The sequence below is a fragment of the Typopeltis vanoorti genome, chromosome 18, assembly GCF_054136105.1.
Source record: "Typopeltis vanoorti isolate ZY-2024b chromosome 18, IOZ_Tvanoo_1.0, whole genome shotgun sequence".
Classification (NCBI taxonomy): domain Eukaryota; kingdom Metazoa; phylum Arthropoda; class Arachnida; order Uropygi; family Thelyphonidae; genus Typopeltis; species Typopeltis vanoorti.
The window spans coordinates 29,357,776-29,382,690 of record NC_143566.1 but is presented as its reverse complement, the minus strand read 5'-3'; the positions used below and the strand labels follow the sequence as shown (position 1 = coordinate 29,382,690).

The 24,915-nt window shown below is 35.7% G+C and overlaps 1 protein-coding gene across 5 annotated transcripts in view; it reads right to left on the bottom strand.

The window, feature by feature from the left end:
- Positions 1 to 489: 489 nt before the first annotated feature.
- Atx-1 (Ataxin 1) overlaps positions 490 to 24,915 on the bottom strand; it is a 116,213-nt gene continuing 91,787 nt past the window's right edge. For all 5 annotated transcript variants that reach the window (XM_090407883.1, XM_090407880.1, XM_090407879.1 and 2 more), the window contains one exon: positions 490 to 2,902. In XM_090407883.1, coding sequence (XP_090264009.1) covers positions 2,312 to 2,902 — 591 coding nt within the window. In that variant the 3' untranslated portion in view covers positions 490 to 2,311. The remainder of the gene's footprint in view (positions 2,903 to 24,915) is intronic.

Genomic DNA, 24,915 nt, shown 5'->3' with positions numbered 1-24,915 from the left:
TGTGCTTATACTTGGCACCACTGTGAACTGGTCCTTCCTTAGAAGCCCCAGTTAGGATTAAGCTTAAGCAACATTAGCTACAAATTGCTCAAAATCACTAACAAGTGCAGATGTAAATAATTAAGTGAGCTTGCACACAAGCAGTGCCATCTGATTCAGTGAACTTGTTGGGTGATTTGGGAATTGCAAGTGCACTCTTGTAATTTTGTCCGAACCAAAGGACAAAATGCCAGATAATCAGTGGTGTACCTGTATTCAGATTCATTTTGCTGAATGCCTAAGCACCTGATAATATTGTTTTATTATACACTGTATCGCAGTCTCTCTCTATATATACTAAATATACTATATACTAGAGCCGATCTAAGTGGATGAATTTCAAATTTCAATTGCTTTTGTTCATTGTATACTAGAGTGAAATACCAATGCTGAATATTTAAATGAAATATGAAACAATACAATGAAAGTAAGAAAAGCATGGCCAACATTATCTTAATCATTTCATTTTATTCTTTTTTTAATATTCAAATGAAAAGAAGCTTTGCTATTCCAAGCACAAATAAACCTATGAAGTAATACAGATTTACATATTACAATGACAATTTACAACCTAATTTGACATCCAGAATAAAGTATGACTAAAGGACTGAGTAAAATCAGAGTCTCCTTGACCTTTCTGTCAAATATAAAATGAATGTCATTTGATAATTTTTCAAGTTAAAAACATTTTTATTTAGAATAAAAAAAAAAGAGGAAAAGAGATCTCTCCTTCACTGAGGTGGAAAGATTAAAAAAATAATAAAGAAAAAAAAAAAAACTTAAGGAACCACTGGGACATTAAACCTAAAATGACTAATCCTCAAGGTAAGATACTTCTATCACAGCTTTGAGTGTTTAACATGGCAATGGTTCTCACATGCAGTGAACTGGTGGTAACAGTTAAGTGCCTTCTCAAGAATAAGCATTAATCTGAAGTATTTATATATATCAAAATATTATCTGGGAATATTAGGAAACTGTCTTCACACATGGCTGGAAGACACCTATTAGCTAAACTACAATTTCAACTAATGCTCTCTAGCAAAAGTGTTTGCTAGTACAACAAGCCATTTAACTCATATTTTGACAGCATCAACAACATACAATGCCTGTCTGCTATTATACTTTTTTTTTTTTTTGCTGAGTTTCATTAACACAGCAAGAAGAATGCTTTAACACTAGATTATATAACACTGGCATCTATAATTTCTGTATCAACACTTTGCATAGTAGCTACGCAAGACAAATGCTATTCTGAAAAATAATAGAACGAGACAAAAAACTAAAAATCTGCAGTGACATTGTCTTGATAAAATAGTAATTATATAGGCCTAAATAAAAACAGAATTACTATAATAAAATAGTGCAATATCACGAAAAAAATATGATAAAGGCCACAAAGTTATTTCATTTCATGCTTTTATAGATTTTAGTATTTTTTTAATACTTTTATAAAATATCTCATATGCTCATAACACAATAATTAAGAATAGTAATCTTCACACCAAAAAGAATCTTCAAATGTGTCAGTGCTCTTTTTTTTACATGTAATTTCAACTGTTTAAATGCAGTTCATAAAATATAGAGTTATGTCACACAGAATCTGAAAATTAATAAAACAGTAAAGTGCACATATTTCTCTTTTTAAGAGTTTAAGCAATTAAAAATACACTGTGCTTTGATAATTAATATTTCATGAAAAAATAAAAATCATAATATAATTTTTTTATGATTTTTTTAAATATACATAATAATGAAGACTTCTTAAAAGAAAGTGTGCTTATTCTTCAGAATGCACATTTAGCACCATCCATGACTTAAAATCATCCTGAGATACTGTTCAAACAACAAGAGAGTATAAGTTCCATTCAGTCTCAAAACACTCAATAACACTTAAATGTTATATACTTGCATACATACATATATGTATATATATGTATGTATGTCCATATATATATAAAAAGACCCTGTATTATTTTTCTCTCTGAGGTCATGTTTGACTATAGAAAAATGTTAACATTTAAAGATGGCAGCAGCAAAAGTTTATGGAAAAGATGTTTGTTCCTTCTGTGTTCAATAAACAATAGTTTACATCTCAACATATAAAAACTAGTTTTAGGAAACCACATTATTTACATATACAAAATTCAACTAGCCAAGTGCCACTAGCTCATTACAACACAATGGTCATTCCAAACCTTAAAAACAAGTGAAACAAAGTATTTCTAATGAAGCATTAAGTAGCCATTTAGTGCTCACTTTGTACGAGGCATTAACTAGATGAGGTACATGTAGTAGGTACATGTGAAATATGATCTGGAGCAGACCAGCGTCGTTTTCGTTTGCTGCCCAGTGATTGTTGAGAAGATACTTCATTACCAGTCCTTTGAGATGCTAACACAGTTGCTTGAGATGAAGATGATGGCACATTGGCTAGTGAAGAAATATGTCTATTTGGAGGCTCTGGTGCCATAAACTGAGTTTCACCTGATGTCCGATATGATACTGAAGTAGCAAGCTTCTGCACCTTAGCAGATTCATGGAGTACCTTTTCTGTATGACCATCACTATGACTAAGAGACGTTTGTAACAACTGAAAAGATGATCCACCAGTAGTTACGGCTGGAAGTGAACAATCAAGTTTTGGCACTGTTGAACTGGTTACAGTAACAGCAGCAGCAACTGACACAGAAGCACACCTTGAACTGCTTGGATCTTTATGCGTGAGAGATATGCAAACATCGCCCACTTTAAGTTTGTGACATATTAATCCATACCTTTCTAATGACTTTTCGGGAAAACAGGAGGACCAACCTTGATCAAAAACAAAAAATGGATGCTCCAAAGGTGCTTCAACTGTTACCTGAAAATAAATAATAAAGCAACAAATGAAATGTGTCTCTTATACATACAGTTTTCAAAACATTACCACTCTCCCTAATGTTTAATTATGTATTACTTTTTTCATTAAGCTAAAATAAGCAAAACTAATTTGGACCATTAATGAGTGGTGATGCACAATACATATGGTATCCCAGCCAAGCCAACCCAATGTTCCTGCACTATGGCCTGTTTCCAAAAACAGTGATGCTGGTGAAAGTATTATTGCTAACTTATAAAGCATACCTTCTCTAGTTGCAAGAAATGCCAACCAGACATCTAGGTGCTAGATGAAACATCCACTGCTTGCAGTGGGTGTTTCATGACATCTCCACCATCTTCACACATGCAGTGAAGATGGTGACCTTGCAGGGCATGTTCAACATATTTTAATTAATCAACAGGAAAGTAGCCTGCACTCAGAAGTACAGCAATAAAATAGTTTCCACAGACTGGCTACTAAATTGTACATAGATCTGAATCTGACAGTAACTGTCAGGAAGCCTCCAAACCGGCTCTATCTCCAAATAAGATGATGCAGAAATTGGAATTTGTCAACTATTACCTTGACCATGTTTCATTTTCTACAGATCGCCTTCCCCAGCCAATATCAGCCTTGTATTGTGTGTCACTACAATGGCCAACTGGGAAGATCTCTAGGATTTTTATGCCTCTTTTCCATGGTCTGATAATTGTTTTCTCTCTCCAATACGTGCTCCAACCAAAAGGCTGAAATATCTATGCTGGAATGAAGGTATTAATTCTTCACTCTACTCAACCCCCCCTCCCCCAATTCCTAATCAACATCCCTGTTCTCCAACATGTGCCAAAACAGTCAAAGATTGGCCAGTCTGTTTGGCTGAGTGGTTAGCTTATCCGCTCTCCAGCCAAAAGGCTGTGGGTTTGAATCCCGTCGTGGGCATGGATGTTTGTAATTGTCTTTGAAAATACTAGTGATGGTGGTGGGAGGTAGATGGCAATGAACTGCAACTGTAATTGCAGTTCATTGTAGTAGGAGGATTGAGAGAGTTGTAGAGTAGGTGCCCTCCCTCAGTCAGTCTCTGGACTCCCTGGAGGTGTTGAATAATAATAATAATAATAGATAAAAATTTGGCATGTAATCAGTGGCTCGAGTCAAAATTCCCAGATTCTCATTCAGCTTACATGATAACAATAACTGTAAAAAACCAAGGCCTTCATAAGGACTGAATGCAAAATGTTTGCCTCATCATTCAAAGATTAATACATCAGTCTTTTCCTCCAATGTTTGTACACATGACCAATGCAGTTCTCCTCCCATTATATCACAAACATCTCTCAGCATGCCTCCCATGATCTTTAACAAGAACACAAGAAAAATCCTTAATAGTTTTGATACTAATTGAGATGACATCCCTCCAGTTGTGCTAAAAACTTGTGCACCGGAATTAACACAAATCCTGTACAGATCTTTTGTCATATTCCCATGATTTCTAAACTATTTGTTATAAAGCAAAAATCTGTTCTTGACAACCTCTATATGGCCGGAACCCAGCTTGTTTTTTTCCCAGTTTCTCTTTCACAATTTTTCCCAATTGCTTTTCAAAAAAAGCTTGCATAAATCTTACCTGGAATACTTAGTACAGAAATTCCTCCATAATATTCACATTTAGCTTTATCCCCGTTTTTTTTTTTTTTTTTTTTTAATAGACGGAAACTATGAGAGCTCTACATCAATCATCTGGAATTTGATCCTCTGACCAGAATTTGCCTCTGAATTATGCAGGGCAGTCACTACAAAACGTTTATACTTCCATATTTAAGCATTTCTGTTCCAGCTACCTCTCCACAAGTTTTTGATGGCTTTTTCTACCTCAAGTATTGATATTATTATTTATTATTACGTAAAACCACCAAGGAGTCCAAAGACTCATCGACAGAGGGCAGCGTTAAAAAAATTTATACGAGGGCCACACCCAATGTGTATCTAGTCATTTAGTGATCAGCAGCGACACAATCTCAATAACTTAACAAATGAACAACACTAACTGCGCACTCACGTTTCACATGAGTGTCCAGAGCGCTTCTTTACACATCTAATATTTGAAAAACACATGGATATATAGTGATGTAAAATAACCAACATAGAGATTATCGATTAGTGATAGAATTAAAATATCTAATATGCATTTGGTTCAAATTGTTTATTTTTTCGCTCATGAAAATCAAAACCCACAGGCGGGCTGCACTAAATCGCACCGTGGGCCACATGCAGCCCGCGTGCCATGTTTTGGACAGCCCTGGTCTACACCAATACCTTGTACCACAATAGATGTAGCATGTTTTTTTCCCACCAGAGGTCAGTCCAATAGTGTTAACAGTTGACCAGTAACTTTAGCATACCATGTAGATTGTAGTGCAGCTTGTAGTGATCAGCAGCGACACAATCTCAATAACTTAACAAATGAACAACACTAACTGCGCACTCACGTTTCACATGAGTGTCCAGAGCGCTTCTTTACATATCTAATATTTGAAAAACACATGGATATGTAGTGATGTAAAATAACCAACATCGAGATCATCGATTAGTGATAGAATTAAAATATCTAATACGCATTCTGTTCAAATTGTTTATTTTTTCGCTCATGAAAATCAAAACTCACAGGCAGGCTGCACTAAATCGCACCGTGGGCCACATGCAGCCAACGTGCCATGTTTTGGACAACCCTGGTCTACACGAACACCTTGTACCACAATAGATGTAGCATGTTTTTTTCCCACCAGTGGTCAGTCCAATAGTGTTAACGGTTGACCAGTAACTTTAGCATACCATGTAGATTGTAGTGCAGCTGCAGCTTGTTTCTTTGTATATGTGTGTACTCCAAATGATGACCTGAATGTAAGGGTCAAACGTTGAGTGATTATTTTGGTTTATATTAAACTGAAGTTTTACTCTAACATGGTAGGTGTTTCCATAATTTCTAAGATGTATGAATAAAGAGACAACAGTGATGAATCTGATGTGCTCAGTATACTAGATGTTAATAAGACTATCATATTAGATGATATATCACTGAATGTGTAAGGAATGTGCAAAAAGTTAACTATGCTTTTGAAACAACTACTGAGTCCTCTACCAGAATTAGGTTGTGTGGAATTGCAACTGAAGAAGCTAGAGTTTTGAGACCCATGTATTGTTTTTGAGACCCGTGTTTTGTATCTGTTAATTGTAGATGTTTCTTCTGGACAGCTGGCCTGTTTTATGGGATGAATAACCTGAGTTACCAAGAGAGAAAAAAGCTTGCCATCTCCATATGATGCCAGCTAACTCACCTTCACAATTTAAATTATTCAAACTCATGTCTTTCTAACCAAAGGATATCACAATTACTGACTCAAATCAGAGACTTTTTTTGCATCAGAAATGGTCCTTAAAGGAGGCGGAGGATAAAAAGTGCCTACTGCACAAGAGTTAATGTTAAAATTGAGATTTGTAATCATAGAGCAATCTGTATACCTGAGTTACACTTAAATTAGCAGAGAGATTGGTTAGGACTAAAATATGGAACAGGTTCATAACTAAAGGAATCTATGATGGACAACACACATTTATAAAAGATGGGTCTTGCTTTAGCAATATGTCTTTATTTTATTAAAAATTAACAAATGTGTTTGAGATAGTTGTATACAGTGGTGGTTTTTGAATTGTGCAAAGGCATCTGAGATTACTCCATGGCAAGCTCGTGTAAGATTGATGGAAAGATGGGCTGGTATTGGATTAGGAACATAGTCAAGCAGTTGGTTGTCTTAAAGATACAAGTAAGTTGGGTATGTTGAGGGCATTGCATTCCATCACACTGAAGGAAGATAACCAATGGGATGGTACAGGGTTCTATTTGAAGCAGAGTTCTGGAAATTTATAACATGTTATGAATGTAAAATTCTGAACAAAAAAACTAATACTCATTTGATATAATGGCACAGAGTGCTGGACGTTAATTTATATTGTTAAGCCATTTAATAGTTAAACTAAGAAAGACTTTTTTTTCCCCTCCCTTCATGATCAATGCTTTAAACACCAATCTTGGCATCCTGTGTGGTGAAGACAACTAATTTTCAATGATACCAAAACACAGTTCCTTATTTCATGGAAGAAATACATGCTTCGCTTCCCCTTACTTCTGCGAATACTCAAATCTGTATGGAAAAACAGATCACGCGCTTCTTGGGCTGACTTATACTTCTAGCATTTCCTGGTATAAGCACATCCAGAGCCTCCTTTGTCTACAAAAACTAGGTGTCCTTTTCAACTTCTAACTGTATAAATCCCAAATCTCTAAACTTAGAATAATGCCCAATGCTCTCACATTTTAGGGAGATTTTTGGTGCACCAAAAACCTCCCTTAAAATGCCTGATGCTATTGGGAAGAGGTGAGAGGGAAAGATGTATAGGAGGTAAAATTGATATAGTGATTTAAAATCTATCTATATACTTCTGTACAAAAAATTTAAAACCACAAGATATATTTGAAATTCAGATGATATCTACCTGAGTGTATAAAGAATGTTAAAAGCACTAAGAGATTAACTCATTATTTATCAAAATGAGGGTAACCTATTAAACTATGAATGATAGTTAAAACAGAACAAGAGCACTCATGCAAAGGTATGTCATCATCCCTTAATGAGAAATGGTGTGCAAGATAATTATGACTTATTATTATTAACACCTGACCTCCATGGAGTCAAAAAGACTCGTTGTGGGAGGCAAACACTATTACACACATAGCGCATCAAACAGTGCTTTAAACTTATTCAGTGTATCTGAATTGACAACAATGTCAGGCAATGCATTCCACTGACCAACCACTCACCATGCAAAAAATCTACTCCTTATGCCGCTGCTCACACCCTCCTTATACAGCTTCCAGATATGTCCCATTGTTCTTCCTCCTCCTCCTCCCGTTCTACAAAAAAATTCTTCCACATCAACTTGGTAACTACCCTTTACCAACTTAACTGTCTTAATCATATCCCCTCTCTTCCTCCTATTCACAAGATTTTGCAAATTATATTGTTTCAATCTGTCCCCACATCCCAAAGATCAGTTACGACCTTAATCGGTCTTCTCTGGACCCTTTCCAATATCCTCATCACCATGAAAACCAAGGGACTAAGTCTGTGCACAATAATCCATATGAGGCTTGATTAAGACCTTATACATTGGAACCAGAACCTCTTCATTAAGTTAAGGTCCTCCACATCACTACCATAATCTGATGTGATGTCTTCACAACTTATGCAATGTGACCTCTGAACTTCAGAGAATTTGGAGTGATGGACAAGGATCTGATCTCCTTAACTTCCTCCACAATTTTCTTGCCAAGAGTATACTTTGCACCCCATTGTTGCCTACCAAATTTCAGAACCTTACTCTGCAACATTAAATTGCCAGTTTCATACTGTTGCCCACTTGTACAATCTATTCAAGTCCTCCCGTAAGGCCACAACATCCGCTTGATTCCTCGTCACTCTCCCCAATTTTGTATCAGCTGAAACAGTTGTATATCACCAGTTAAACCTATCCCAATATAATTAATATTATTATTATGGCATCTCCAGGGAGTCCAAGGACTCATCGAGGGAGGGCATCTACTCTACAGTTCTCTATCTACACCACTCAATCCACTAACTACAACGAACCTCAACTACCACCCACCACCACTAGTATTTTCACAGACAATACAAACATCCATGCCCACAGTAGGATTTGAACCTACAGCCTTTCAGCTGGAGGGCGGATACATTAACCACTCAGCAACCAGGCCAGAAAAAAAGTAGTATCTTCCTTTCAACACAGGTTTAGTAAGACAGTCATAAACATCCACACTCATAGGGGAAGACGAACCTATAGCCCAGTGGTGGCAAACCTATGGCATGCATGCCAGAGGTGACACTCCCGAGAATTTTGCTGGCACATCAATGATTTACATGTGATATCCTTTTATACGGTTATAAATTATTCAGCCTTTTTTTTTAAGTGTTACAATATGTACAAGTTAAATTTTGTTTTACAGGAGAGAGCAGCTATGAAGACATGAATTTGATTGGCGCGGTATTAACAAAAGATTACGCGACCCTTTAAAGACAAATGGAACCGACAATTTTTGAGTTGAAATGCTAATTCTCTTCAACCGAATTCAATAAAATCTGCAACTGTCATAACAACATTCACTATATATTTCTTAGTTTTAAGACATTCACGACAAGGTGTCATTTATCGTTCCGACAGAACTTCTCATTACTGGCAGGCTCAACTCACACAAAGTTTCAACCCACGATTAGTTTTTATTGCCTTGTTTGTGTTTGAGCTGGAAGGAGAACTCACACAAGCATTATATGGCATGTTTCAATTCATGGTAGAATTTTATTTGAAGTTAGCCTCTGTGATCTGCCATAATGACATTGAGAATTTCAAATGCAATCAAACAAACACCTATTTCATGTAATTGAAAAATTAGAAAATAGTTTTAGTTAGATACTGTGTTTCCGGTGCAACATATGGTTTTACTTGTCTATACAGCGTAGTTTCTGTGAGAGGGGTACATGTGATTCATTAGTTAGGTGCTGTTTTTATTCCAGCTGTCTCTAATTGAACTATTTGTTGAGAAATATATTACACAGACTGCAAAAGCCTCTGAACCTCATTCAGGGATACAATAAAACTATTTTTTTTCCTTGTATCTACATTATATAATGGCTGTTGGGGAAGGCATGTTGTTTTTTGTGGGAGGTATATATGCAAAACCTTTTAATGTCTTTTTTCGTAAAGTGAAATCAGGAGTGCCAGTTATATGCGAGGGCAAGTTATATTCGATCGTAAGCGGTCGCCGACAAGTCGACATCCTTCTGCTGCTTCTCCTGCTCCGCTGACTTCTATGGTGAGTTACAATGCATAAATATTTTTCTCACTACCGTTTTTTTTTTTTTTGTTCAAACCAACATCATTAAAATCAATTTAATAATGCAATAATCAATTTTAATACTGAATAATATTTAAATGCGTACTTTTATATTTGTCGACATGCTACACCGTATACATTAAGTGTATTAATACTCTTTATGATTATGCCATAATTAATTATTAATACTTATTTACTAAAATAAATAGCCAAAAGGCTTCACATCGGTGATACAAAATTATATAAATTAAGTGGATATTAAATCCATTATTTCAAAGCCGACTACAGAAACTATAGACGTTTCTTGCGAAATTTGACCAGAGATATTAAGGGAATACACTCGCCAAATTTCCCACGAAAATTCTAGTTACTGTAGTCGACTTTGAAATAATGTTGGATTTAATATCCACTTAATTTATATAATATTAATACTTATGTTAGTTTAATGTATGAACTTTAAAAAAATGGGAACGGTATTTACGAGTAACTTTGTTGGGACTGAGCCCTCTAATACAGTAAGAATAAATAAAAATACAGTCTATAGAAAAAGAATTGAGAACGACTGATCCTTAGGATTCCCTGACTTTTCCCTTTTCTAATCGCATGTGCGTTCATTATGCATTTCGCACCGCACATCTGCCAGTAGGCAGAAATAAGCAGCAGCAAGTGCATTATTGTTGCGTATGTGCACTGTTTTGTTTATGCTACTGTAAATGGGAATTCTAAAGATAATTTAATATAGGCATATAATAAAATGTTGAGTTTTTTGAAACTATAAAAAATGCATTTGATTTAAGTTGTGAATTATTTTGTTACGGTTCTACCGAACATGTCTAGCGAAAATAAAAAACGAAAATTATCACAGTCAAGCAGCAGAGCGTTTCAAAGCTGATGGATGGACTGAAGAGTATGGCATGATTAATTAAGACAATAAAGCAATATGTGTTTTATGTTCCGGGACAGTTGTGTGCAGAACGCCGTCAGTAAAATGGCATTATGAGACAAACCATAAATCGCTCCTTGAGAAAAGCAAGGACGAACAGAAAGAATTTATTGCTTGGGCAATTAAAAATAGGAATATCCAGTCAACAACCCTAATGAAACTTATCAGCAGTCGTTCAAATATAACTACTGCTAGTTTTTTTGCCTCAAATGTAATTGCTAAACACGGGAAACCTTTTAGTGATGGGGAATGTATAAAAGAAGCATGGTTAAAATGTGCACCAGTTCTCTTTGAAGATTTTGAAACCAAGAAAAAATTATTCAAAGAATAAAAGATATGCCTTTGGCTAGAAACACAGTGAAAGACAGAATCATAGCTAAAAATATAACTCATCAGCAAAAAACAGATATAAAATCTGGTTTAATTTCTCTTTGTCTTGATGAGAGTACTGACATAACTGGATCAGCTCGTTTAGCAATTTTTATTCGTTATTGTGTTGGGAATAACATAAAAGAATTGGTAAGTTTAACATCATTAGCAACAACAACAAAGGGAATAGATATTTGCAACCCAGTTGTAAATGCACTTGCTGAAAGAGATATAGATCCAACCAAAATTGTATCAGTAACTACTGATGGTGCTCGCAGTTATGACTGGAGAGGAAAATGGGTTCATCAATTTATTTACCAAATATATTGGACATTCAGTTCTGGGTTTCCACTGTATTGTACGTCAGCAGGTTTTATGCGCAAAGGCTAGTTTCAAGCCACTGGAAGATATTATGAGCATTGTAACAAAATTGGTCAATTTTACATCGGCATGCGCTTTAAATAAACGAAAATTTATAGAATTATTAAGTGAGGTAAACTCATGTAAACTTATGTACAACAACAACAACGTCCGATGGTTAAGTCGTGGAAAAGTTCTTCAAAGATTTGTTGAGTGTTTAGATGAAGTCAGACTTTTTTTACATAATGAGAAAATCATTGAAAAATACAATCAATTAATGAACATCGAATGGCTTTCGAAATTAATGTTTTTTACTGATTTGTGTTTACATTTAAATGAATTAAATGTTAAACTGCAAGGTGTTAACAAGACAATTATTGTCATGTTTGATTTAATCAAAGCATTTGAAGCTAAATTACTAATTTTTAATCGTGACGTCATTTCCTATATTTTCCAAACACAAAAAAAGTCTTTGCAGATCTAGAATCCCATGAAAAAACAGATCAAGTTAAATTGACAAAAGAGTTTTCTACAGTTATTCAGTCGATAATCAATGAATTTTCTTCAAGATTTACGCAGTTCAGGCAATTTGCAGAGACATCGAAATTTATTTTGCATCCGGACACAACATCAACAGATAAACTCAATTTGGAGATTTTCGAGTGGCTGAATTTGGAAGATATAGAAATGCAACTAATCAATTTTCAATCTAGTTCTATATGGAAACAAAAGTTTGTCGATTTGAGAAATGACTTGGAAATAATGGAAATTGATCGATTATTGGGGGCAATTAAAAAGAATGCAGAAGAGGAAATATCGAGAACTTGGAATGCCATTACTGAAACCTTTTGTTGTTTAAAAAAAACTAGCGATGGCTATATTATCAATTTTTTCCTCTACATATGCTTGTGAGTCATTATTTTTTTGCAATGAATTTTATAAATGACAGTTTAAGAAATAGAATGACTGACAAATCTAGTTCCGCGTGTGTATTACTAAAAGTGACAAAATATCAACCTGATATAAAGCATTTGGCATTTAATGTACAACAGCAAAAATCTCATTAATAAATTGATATTGATAAATTAATAAATTGATAATAGGTTAATATTAATTTGTATACGACAATTTGTATGTCAAATTATGTGTTCATTATTATGAAATTCTATATTAATTTTTAAACTTGTCTCAAAATTCTGCAATTAATTTTGTATTAATTAATGTTAATTAATTAATTAGTGTTGTATTAATTAGTTGCTGACATGCCGAGCACGTCAGCAACTTGATTTGTAAATTTTTGGCACGCCCAGCACGTCAGCAACTCGATTGTAAACTTTTAGCACATGGACATAAAAAAGGTTCGCCACCACTGCTATAGCCTGTATGATGATGATGAGCAAGTATGCTAATTACTTGACCAACCCACCTGGCAAAAGTTCCTCTAGTCGGCGACTAGACTTGAACTCTATGTCTATCTTTGGGTGGTTTGGCACTGAGAGGTGCAAACACCACTTCCACCGAGTTACACAGGCCAATATAAAAATTAAATAACAATGGTCCCAAAACTAACCCCTGCGACACACTAATAATGACTTTCCGCTTTACAGATAGTGCCCCACCCCCTAATACTCAACTTGCTGATAACTATCTGACAGCCATGCACCTATCCAATTCACTAGTCTACATCCAATCCCATCTTCTTCAGTTTGATGACCAACTTGTAGCATGGCAATCTATCAAAAGCCTTTGCAATATCTTAAGTACACCACTCTATATGCATCTCCCTTATCCAATACATTCATCACCTAAAACACACTCTCCCTTTAACAAACACGAAGAATATCACAGTTATCAACCCACTTTTGTAACCTATCTCTCACCAACCTCTCCAATACCTTAACTACAACTCCCGACATACACATCAGCCTTTAATTCGTTACCGTAGCCAAAAATTGTTCTGCACCATCTTTGTGAGTAAAAGTGGTGCAGAACAATTTTGCCTTCCTTCCACTCCCTTGGGACTTGTGCTATTGCAAGACTTGTGAATTAAACAGGTAGGCAAAGACTGATGCTAACTCCCTAGAACGTTCCCTCCAGACACACCGTGATATATCAACAAGTTCTATTGCCTTATTGACATCTAGTTTAACTCCTCATATACTTCTTGCTCACTCACCATTAACTCTTCCCTCATTTCATTCTCTACACTTGTGCTTCTGATTTCACACTGAAGATGAAACACCCTGATGAACTGCTCACTGAACACCTTGACTTATGTCCTGTGTAGCATTCACCAATCTCCCATTTTCATCCATTAACATCATCTTACCATAACATTCTTTCTACTTGCCACACATCAAACAAACTCACAGGGGTTTTTCTTGGCCTGATTTGCTAATTTCTGCTCATAATACACTTTTGTTGTCTTTACCAACTGAGTCTTTATACTCTTCATGCAACTGATTATTACAATTATTAATCTTGTGCTGCCTCCAAAGTGCTTTCTTGGCTATGTGGAGCCAAGCAAGAAAACCTTCCTATTACTCCTCAATACAGTTTGTTATTAGTTTCTTTCTCTCTCTCTCTCTCTCTCTCTGTACTATGCCATATTTACCACTGAAATATTAGTTGTAGTTTTATAATCTGCTTTATAATCGTTATAATAAAGGCAGAGGAAAGAAATTCTTGTAAGGGACAAGCTGGCCTTGCCTCAACAGATATCTACAACCTTGTTTCCCTTAATCTTAATGTGGCATGGAATCCAACAAACACAAATCCTAATGGAGTGTTTTTTGTTTTTTTTTTAATGCGATATAAGAGATGTTGGATCTGAGAGAGTACTAAACTGGGTGGTATACCAGACTACTTAGAACTTGTAGTGAACTTAATTGAATCCATGTAAATGATGCAGTTTCAGTAATGTTTCAATATTATTATTATTTCAATAATATTAGTGTTTCAATATTACACACCTCCACAGCACAACTGGAAGAATGACGATACGTTGCGCCCTCTGATTGGAAAAGGCCTAAGTTCAATTCTCGTCATGACAAGAGGAATCTTTATGTGGATTTTTTTTTCAACTGAAAGGTGAGTTAGCTGATTTCATATGAAGGTAATAGGATTTTTCTCCTGGAAACTCAGGTTTTTCACCCTGCATACAGACAAATCGGCCTTCAGAACACAATGTAATTTACAAACATTCTATTGTATAAAATTACAATGCTAAGAGCTAGTCATTGATAAGATATGAAGAGAATAATGACAGAAAGTACAGAGGCAGATAGCAAAAATTATTGCGTAAACAGAGTTTGGTAAATAGAAAACGAAAGGGCAATGCAATTAAGATATTTAAGCTGTTGACAGATATTTTATGTATGAACAACAAAGAGACTTTTCATATGGTAGAACAATGAGAAGAGGTATGCACAAAAGGAAATACCCTGACTTTTGCAAAAGGAGTAAGAAGTGGCCTTTTTTTTTGCAAGGAAAGGGCATGAAGTGTATTGTCTGAGAGAAAGTGACATTGCAGATGATAAATAAGTATGCAGAATGGTATGATATTCATGGTATGAATGGCATGTGTTTTCTAAAGCAGACCTCCCATGATAACTCATGCTTCCATAGAGGTCCTGAATAATAATAATAATAATATAATATCCAGTTACTATCCTTCTATTAGTCAATAATGCTAAGTCAATAAATAAAACTAAGCTAACTGTCACATTTAAGACAGTTATTATTATTATTATTATTATTATTATTATTCCTGATACCTCCAAGGAGTCCGAAGACTCATCGCGGGAGGACATCTTCAACTATCTCTACACCTTACCTCTACTACGAATCAACGCCATCTACCACCCACCTCCAACACCACCACCACAACTAGTAATTTTTGTCTGTAAATTGCGTGTGTTCTGAAGGGCCGATTTGTATGTATGCGGGATGAAAAACCCGAGTTTCCGGGAGAAAAAACCCTGCTACCTCCGTATGAGATCGGCTAACTCACCATCGATTGAAATCGACCAGATAAAGATTCCTCCCATCGCGACGAGAATCGAACTTAGGCCTATTCCAATCGAAGGGCGCAATGTACTGTCGTTCTTCCAATTGCGCTACGGAGGCGCGTTATTGTTTAACCACTTGCAGAGTGATAGTTAATCACTTCCTATAATGATCATTGTGATTCTATGGAAGTATAATAATAATAATAATAATAATAATGATAAATGAACATTTTTAACTGAATGCACAAAAGTATTCAAACTTGAATAGCAATATTTTTTAAGCTTTTTGTACAAAACCTTCTTGAGCAAAAGAAGTGAATCTGAGATCCACAGATTAGAAGCATCAACAAGGATATATATATATATATATAATCTGCTTTTTTGATATACTGAAATTAAACAATTACTTTGCAAAAATATTTCCTCTGTTCATTATTCATTTGCAAATTGATATCTCTGGATGAGAGAAAGATGTTGAAAGTTTTTTACCTTCGGTAGCTCAGACGTGAATATATTTCACGCGCAAACTTTGTATTGCTTACTTGGGAAAAGGATTAAAACCAAGTATAAAATTTCTTGGTATCTTTAACGTATATTACACCCAAGGTAAAAAAATTTTCTACATCTTTCTCTCATCCAGAGATTTTTATTAAGAAGGTCAAGCACCTTTTGTCTACTTGTATATGAGATATATATGACTTCTGCATTACTTCAACTATCTCTCCCAGGTCTGGCTCCCACTGAAGAGACTTCAATAAATGTTGAAACCGGTCTGGGTAGTGGCCCTTCCCATTATGCATTGCATTATACATGTCTGAAAGGGGTGTGCTTTGCATTATGGGATACATACTAAGGCAAGTGATATGAAGTCATTAGCCTCTATATACAAGTAGCTCAGACGTGAATATATTTCACGCACAAAACCAAGTATAAAATTTCTTGGTATCTTTAACATATACATATATGAATTGATATATATATATGTGTGTGCGTGTGTACTTTTGAATGACAAAGTATTGATTAATTCTGAATAATCCAGAAGTTGTTAAATTCTTTTCAGTTGCCAGTGATAAAAGAATCCATCCATCCATCTGTTCATTGGACATCAACAAATGCCCAATGAACAGATGAATAAACATGTGGTCACTCAGATGCACAGTGATGTGCCACACCAGTCCTTGCCATGTGATCCTATGGTATGCTTTTCTGGAGGCTTCAACTCTCTAAAGATCAGTCACTCCAAACACACAATCCATCGATCCATCTCATTGATGGGCTACCTCTTCCTCTTTTTCAAGGAACTTTACTTTTTATTACTGTTTTGAGAAGTCCTCCTGATATCCTTTCAGTGTGTCCAAAATATTTCATCTTTCTTCTTTAAGGAGCCTTAAAGTTCTGACCCTTTCTAGCACCCATCCATTTGTCCACCTTTCAGTATATATCCTGACAGCCTTTTTTAACACTACATCTCAAAAGCAGCTATAAAAGAATTAAGCTGCAAAAAAAAAAAAAAAAGCTAATCAAGTTAGCTTTTTTTTCCCATACAAACACAATATTGACAGTATGTTATTATTTAGTATAAAAAATGAGTGCATTTAAAACCAGAAAACCAAAGAGTATAACAACAGGTTTTTTTTAAAAAAATAAATCAGTTGCAACAGTGAACAGCACACAGAGTGATTCAAATAGTGCTGTTATAGGTGTCATTTTAATTTCACAAATGGTAATTTTTCATTGAATTAATATACTCCAGAAGTCATTGAATTAATGACTTCTGGAGTGCATATTCCTTGCCACACCCTTACAGTAAAGAATTGCCAAAGTATCTGCTTGAAGAATGCTAGATTACCTATCTAGTATCTACTGACTAGATAATCCTCAGTATCACCTCAACATATTGATCCTTTCTGAGCTCGATTTGGAGAATACATGAGTTATGTGATGTGTAATATCATTTGGATGTGAGAGAAGTGTGGAAATGGCAGAGGATTATACCCAATGGCCTTTGTGATGAAGCAGGCTCAGCTAGTAATAGAGTAGGAGACAATTTTCTGGCTCCCCCCTTCAGAGTCAGATGTTTATTTGAATGCATTTTTTTTCACAGATGTTGCAGGCTGGAATACATGCTAAGCTGGTATTTTTGACTTATGTCACCTAAACAATGCTGAATTTTTATTATTTCACTGGTTAAGGATTCCAGAGTTGAATGAAGGCTCTCGTTTCAGTACAAGGACCATTTCAGTTTTATTTGGTTGGATAAAGTCTGGATTGAGAAAGTGCAACCAGTGACATTTTCTGACTACAAAATGAAAGAAGAGTAAAAATCATGGAGATTATCTCATTTGGTTCCAATGTGGTATCAAAGGACACAAGAATGAGAATGGCTGGATCAAGGAAATACCATAGAAAAGGAAATGTGGACAGCGTTATAGTCTTCATCGGCAAGAGGAGAACATACATATGGAAGAGGATGAGATAGTTAACAAAAAGTTCAGTGTTAAGAGGATAGTGAAGATTATCTGCTTCCAGCAGAGATTTGCCAAAGTTAGAAAAGGGAGGACAGTGAGAATTGTGAGATGGCATCGCTGTTTAGGTAACAAGACTAAATAAAATAATTTAGAGATAAATAATCAAAGAAATCAGAGTATATATCAGAATTTTAGACAACAATAAAGACAGCAACAAATGCAATAAAATGTTGACGGTCAGGGCTGGACTTACACTTTTACTAAGGTGGGTAGGGCTGAGCCACTAGAGTGCTCCCCCCCCACAGCCACTGTTTTGGGCCTTTAAATTGGCCCTAATTTTTTGGGGGTCCCAGCTAGAGCCTTATGCACCTGGGCATAAGTATAGTTCAGTTGATGGTAGTTGTGTAGTTGGAACAGAAATGGTGAGTTGTGTTTAGTGGAGCAGTGTACTACCTTCCCACAATGAGTCATTAGACTCTGAATGTGGATGTGTCATGTAATAATAAGAATAAATAACAAATATTTATTTATTTTTATTTATTATTATTTGTTATTTATTAGCAAACAACAGTTTATCAAGTAAAAATCATTATGTCTGATTTTAATTATGGAAGTACAGATTAGAAAGCATTTAGGAGCAAAGAAAAAAATGAGTTTCTGAAAGATGGTTATGAAAGATGATAAAAGATAAAGCCTTAGATTTCATTGTTGCATCAAAGGATGATATAACTGCAAAAAATAGTATTCCAATTATTTTCATCCAGTTGATCAATGTGACTATGGTGCTAAGTGGTGACCAGCCAACATAACTGCTTTTTTGATGAAAAGATATATAAGAAATTGCGAGGCTAGAGATTATGGAAAGCTTAAGGGATACCGCTTTGGAGATCAGTCAAGAAATATTCAGCAACAATATCTGAATGAAAAAACACATGCACACACCTGTGTGGGCCCTCATTTAGCCTTAATCATACATTCAATCTTTCTAGGCATTAGGCAAACTCTCCACTAATTTATGATAATATTAGTCAAGAGTTCCGTGTCATTCTTCTTTCAACATTACCAGTTCATGCATTGTTCTCGGATGTGAGCCTACACTTTATGTTTATCCAAAAGGTGCTCTATTTGGTTGAATTAAAAAATACTGTATGTGCAGGCTAGTCAAGTTTCCTATCATTTTCCTCAATGTCATAATAGAACCTGTGGTATGGCATGGCACATTGTCATATTGAAATAGATTTGGGTTTGCTCTGTAAAAGAATGTGCTGGAAGCATTTATATCCTTAAGTGTTACATGTCTGTGTTTGTCAGCATTCATCCTTCTAGGCAAAGGTCAAACTTCATATTAAGAAAAACTGCTCCAGCGCATTAAAGGTCTACCACTAAAACACACTACAGACCAGTCACAATATTATTTACTAGTCTGCTCTGTGTTATTAACTGCCATGGTTGATTGATGTTTGGGTTAGTGCAGCTATTTATATAGCATCCTAACAAACCTGAATCCCTGTTGTTTCTGAAATGAATTGCCAATTAATCAGCAAAAAATCGCAAAGCTTTTTGTTAATGGAGCTTTGCTTATATTCCAGCCTTAAGCTAAATTTCAATTTAGGCTATATTTTAAAACATAAAATGTTTTATCATGGCTACTTGATATGTATTTCTATGCTTGCTTATTGTTTCATCATCAACATTTTTTTCTTCCCAAATCTCATAGTATTTTGGCTCAATGATCAAGTCTAGTACCAAATTCATCCCTGCTTTCCAAAAAAACATATCCAGGTGTGCCTCTTTTTAATATAAATTTTCAATTAGTTATACTGAATTTTAGCCTAAGCAATTCATTAAAGTATTTCATGCAAGTGAATATAAAAAAGTAAAAAGCCAGCATAGATTGGATATGGCAAGTGAAAGGACTAGAAGCAAATGAGTAGGAGGTATAAAAGGAATTAAGTATACCTGATCGTAAGAAATTACATAAGACTTTTTGATTAACATGAATCCACTAAAAAAGGCTGATAGACCTGTAATATATTAGTACTACAGATAATCCTGAAACTTTACTCTAGAAACCAAAATATGCTTTTTTTTCCTTAAATCTCATGGCCAGTAAGCAAGCTAGTGGTTTCACAGTGGATGATGGAAATTATCTACTATTTAAATAATGGATGGCATATCGCTATGCATATTGAAGAGCTGTTTGACAGAGAAAGTTCAACAAAGACAAAAGGAGGTAAAATTGTTCTACTGCACATGTGAAAGCATCCAGAAATTGCTGTTTCAAATTATAAGCTAGTCTGTATCTAGAGTGATGGCTAAGGTGTTGATAAGGGCCAAGGATCCAAGATCAGACTGATAAAAGCAGAATCCACCATGAGGGCATTTGTTAAGGGAAGGTTATGTTTTAGATCCTAAAAGACCTTTGACAGATGTGCCTGATAAACTGTGGAGTACCACAGGGCTGTTTTAGGACTGAACTGATGATTTATGAGGAATGAAACCGATGTTAGTCCTCTAGAAGCATTTGAGTTTAAACTATCTGTGAGATGAGTGGAGCTCCCAATTCAGTGTTCAGAAGTGTGAATTTCTAAAATTTGCAAGGCAGAGATAGGATGCTGTATATTCAGTTGGTGGAATATACTGAAGTAACCAAAGGAGATAAGAGACTAAGGTGATGCTGGATAGGGACTTGTAATTTAGTGATCACATTGCAAAAATTGTGATAATACAATCAGTTATGGTAAGAAAGAGGAGGATGTAACATGCAGTAAAAGATCATTTGTGTATATGGCTTTCATGAGGATGCATTTGGACTAGCATGGTTTTTTGAGTAATTCAGGAGATTCCGAAAGCTGTCCAGAGAAGTATCAGTGATCCATTGTTGGTCTCTCTGGAATGCATGATAAGAACACAGATGAGAAATTGCCATTGCAGAACTTGATGGACATGATAAGGAGGAAGGGATATATGATTGATTAACCAGAAGAGATTTTTCATAATGTCGCAGGAAATGGACAGAACAAGAGGTCATCCATAGCAGTAGCAGTATAATTAAGGTATTAGCAAGGGTAAAAAGAAAATTTTTTGCTTGTCAAGTGATGTGTGAGCAGGTGCATTGCCTGAGTATACAGAAACAGAATTTAAGGCAGTTTGAACATTGCACATTACATAGTTTTGAACATTATATTTGATAATGAAAATAATAATATGTTTGAAATAATAATTGAAACTTATAACTGTGTGAGTATCCCAAACTATTGTCCTAAAAGCAGAATCACATACAGTATATATTCAAGGAAACATAAAAGCAATAATTTTTTTAATAAATTAATCACGAAAGAATCCAATTTCATTTCTACAGAGGAAAGATGTATTGCAATAGTTGTTTTATTAATCAACATTACTGCAAATCACACATTCTTTAATAAGTTTAGGGCATCAAATATATTAGAATTTTTGTTTGCTAACAAAAGTAAAGCCCATAAATTAGTCTATGGGAAAACACACAACACCATAATTGCATGTATGCCAGTGATGGGATATTAGGATTGTGCTGAATACTTAAAAAAAAAAAAAAAAAAAAACTCAAATGAAAAACACAAGCTAATAAATACATATTAACCAAATTTTACAATCAACAAAATTTCATTAATTTAATTTGGTTCACTATTAATGCAGAAAATAGTTTCCCTTAGCTCTCTGTAGATGAGAGTTCTGTATAAACCAAGTGTATACAGATAAAAAAAAAAAAAAAGCAACTCTACTGTAAAGTATAGCCAAATTAGTTCAACAAATACGAGGCTTCAGGCAACAAGTGATGTTGCAACTTAACTTATTACTGCTTGATATCTTCTCTTATCATTCTTCATAGTTACTACTTCTTAATAAGGTATGAAATAGGAGTATGAATGAGCTAATAAAAATGTTTTTAATTTGGCAGGGGATTTGACCTGTGCTGAAAAAAAAAAGTGCTTTTTTTTTAATCGGTGAATAGTGTGACTTCTGTTAAGATTTGTGCCACATTGTTTTTCTGTAATACAAGTGTCCTTCAGTGGTTGTTTTTGGAGTTAGTTGTTGTTGTCTCTATATTGTGTATTTTTGGTTACCGAGAAGGCAGGGGTCAGAATCGGATGCATAGCGGTGGAAGAGAAGAAGATAACATAAGTTTTCATTATTTAGATATTTAGTATACTTAAATATGTTTTATACTTATAGTTAACTTATACAGTTATACCCACTTATACTTATTTAGCATTTAGTTGTAATAGTTCCTCAACACTATTTTGAATAATGGCGGCAATGGCAGCTCCAATTGCAAATGGTGTATCACCAAGTCCTCCCCATTTAAGGACTCCATTTTGCATGATATAATAAAGGGATTTTGTGGCATGCAGGACTTGTGGAATGTATGCATCCTGGCAGTTGTATATGTGTCAGGTGAGAGAAGGGAAAATACGTATATGCACATAATGCAGACAATGGGAGAAACTTGGTGAGTTTGAGATGACTATAACTGACCTCGTTGAGTCAGAGGCAGGAGATTCTCCACGTAGAGAGATGAGTGGTATGATTGAGGGCAAAAATAGTGAGAGAAATATGAATGAAAAATTGAGAGTGGGGAGTGTGGAAAGGTTGAATGATTGTGAAGTTTTCAGAGATGGTCTCACTTGGGAGGATGAATGGCAAACAAGAGTGGCTGATGTGCAGAGAGAAATAGATGAGCTGAAAGAGCAGGTGGAATGTCTAGAGAACGAGATGAGAAGTGTGAAAGATGAGATTAGGTGAATGGAAGAGATGAATGCAAGGCAAATCAGAGTAGGAGTGGGAGAGAGTTATGGGAATGGTAGAAGAGAGGGAATGACAGAGTTATGTAAATGATAGAAGAGAGGGAATGACAGAGAGTTATGTAAATGATAGAAGAGGAGAGAATAGGAACAGTGAAAGAGAGGGAATGAGAGAGAGTTATATGAATGATAGAAGAGGAAAGAATAGGATCAGTGGAAGAGAGTGAATAAGAGAGAGTTATGTGAATGATAGAAGAGGAAAGAATAGGATCAGTGGAAGAGAGTGAATAAGAGAGTGTTATGGAAATGAGAGAGAGTTATATGAATGATAAAAGAGGAGAGAATAGGATAAGTAGAAGAGGGAATGAGAGAGAGTTATGCGAATGATAGAAGAGGAAAGAATAGGATCAGTGGAAGAGAGTGAATAAGAGAGAGTTATATGAATGATAAAAGAGGAGAGAATAGGATAAGTGGAAGAGAGGGAATGAGAGAGAGTTATGTGAATGATAGAAGAGGAAAGAATAGGATCAGTGGAAGAGAGGGAATGATAGAAGAGGAGAGAGGGAATGAGAACAATGTGAGAGAGCACTGAAACCAGGGATAGAGTGATGTCAGGAAGGTAGGTAAGGGAACACAGAGAAAGTGTTAGAGGAGAGAGAGAGAGAGAGAGAGAGACAGGTGAGCAATTGAGGAACAGGGTGGTAAGAGTGTAATGTATGGGGACTCAATGATCCATGGTGTGCAAGATAGGATGCGTAAGGATGTTTGCCTGGAGGAACAATAGAAAGAGTGGCAGTGGCAATTAAGAGAGGTGAAAGGGTGGATGAGATGACTGTGATGTAGGAACGAATGACTTGAGAGGCAATGACTTGGGCAGGAAGAGATATAAGATTCTTGCTTGAGGTTGTACAAAAGAAAATGCAGAGAGGAAAGATAGTGTGCGTGTTGCCTAGGTATGACAGTGACGAACTGAGCAGAAGAGCAGTAATACTGAATAACATAATAGCTAGAATGTGTCAGAAGAGAGGATTAGAATATGTGGATGCTTGGAGGGCATTTGAGGACAGAAAGGAATTGTATGCGAGAGACCACTTGCATTTGAATGAGGAAGGACGTAGGCATCTGGAGAGATTGCTGTTCTGAACGAGTCAGTGTGTCAATGCAGGGAAACTAGAATACTCCTGCCGAACATTTTTCAGCAGGATAGGAAGGGAAAGCGCGGTGGTGGTGGAGTACTACATATGACAAGTGACGACTCTAAGATAGGATCTTAGAGTCGTCACTTAACCTCCACTCTAAGAATGGAGGCTTTGGAAGGCAGTGACACTAATGATTATGAAAGCATATGGTGTGAGGTAGAGGTGGACAAGATAGGATTTTTAGTGGGGTGTTGCTACAAACCAAGGAGCACAGAGGGTGGGGACCAGGAGATGTTTAGACAGTTCAGCTTGGCAAGTGCAAGAAGAAAGATTGTAAGGGGAGATTTTAACTACAACAGTGTAAATTGGGGAGAGGAAGATGCATGTAGCAATAAGGGAATGGAATTTCTAGAATTCTTGAGGGACATATGTCTTAGACAACATGTAGTAGAGGGAACAAGAGTTTTGGATTTGGTCATGGCATCTGAAGAGTTGATAATAACTGAGATGACATCTCTCCCGCCAGTTGGAGAGAGAGTGACCATGTGGTTTTGACTTTGAAGATGAATAGACATGCAGGAGTATCAAAGAAAAGGGAATATATGCGGAATTATAAAGCAGGTGATTATATTAGTCTTAGATATCAACTTGGGGAAGTTTCATGGAGGGAAGAATTGGAAGGCCAGGATATCGTTAGTGCTTGAGAAATTGTGAAGGAATATTTGTTAGCAGCAATACTAAGCTGTATTCCACAAGTGAAGAAGAGGACACAATTGGGTGTAAAGTGGATGACAAACAATGTTAAACAGGAACTGCATGTGAAAAAGAGGCCATGGAAGAGATATAAGGAGATAGGTGAAGAGCATATACATGAAGAATATAAGACACAGACCAGGAGAGTGACTGGCATGGTAAGGAAGGCAAAACTGGAATATGAGAAGAGATTGGCCCTAAGATCCAAAGAAAATCCTAGGGAATT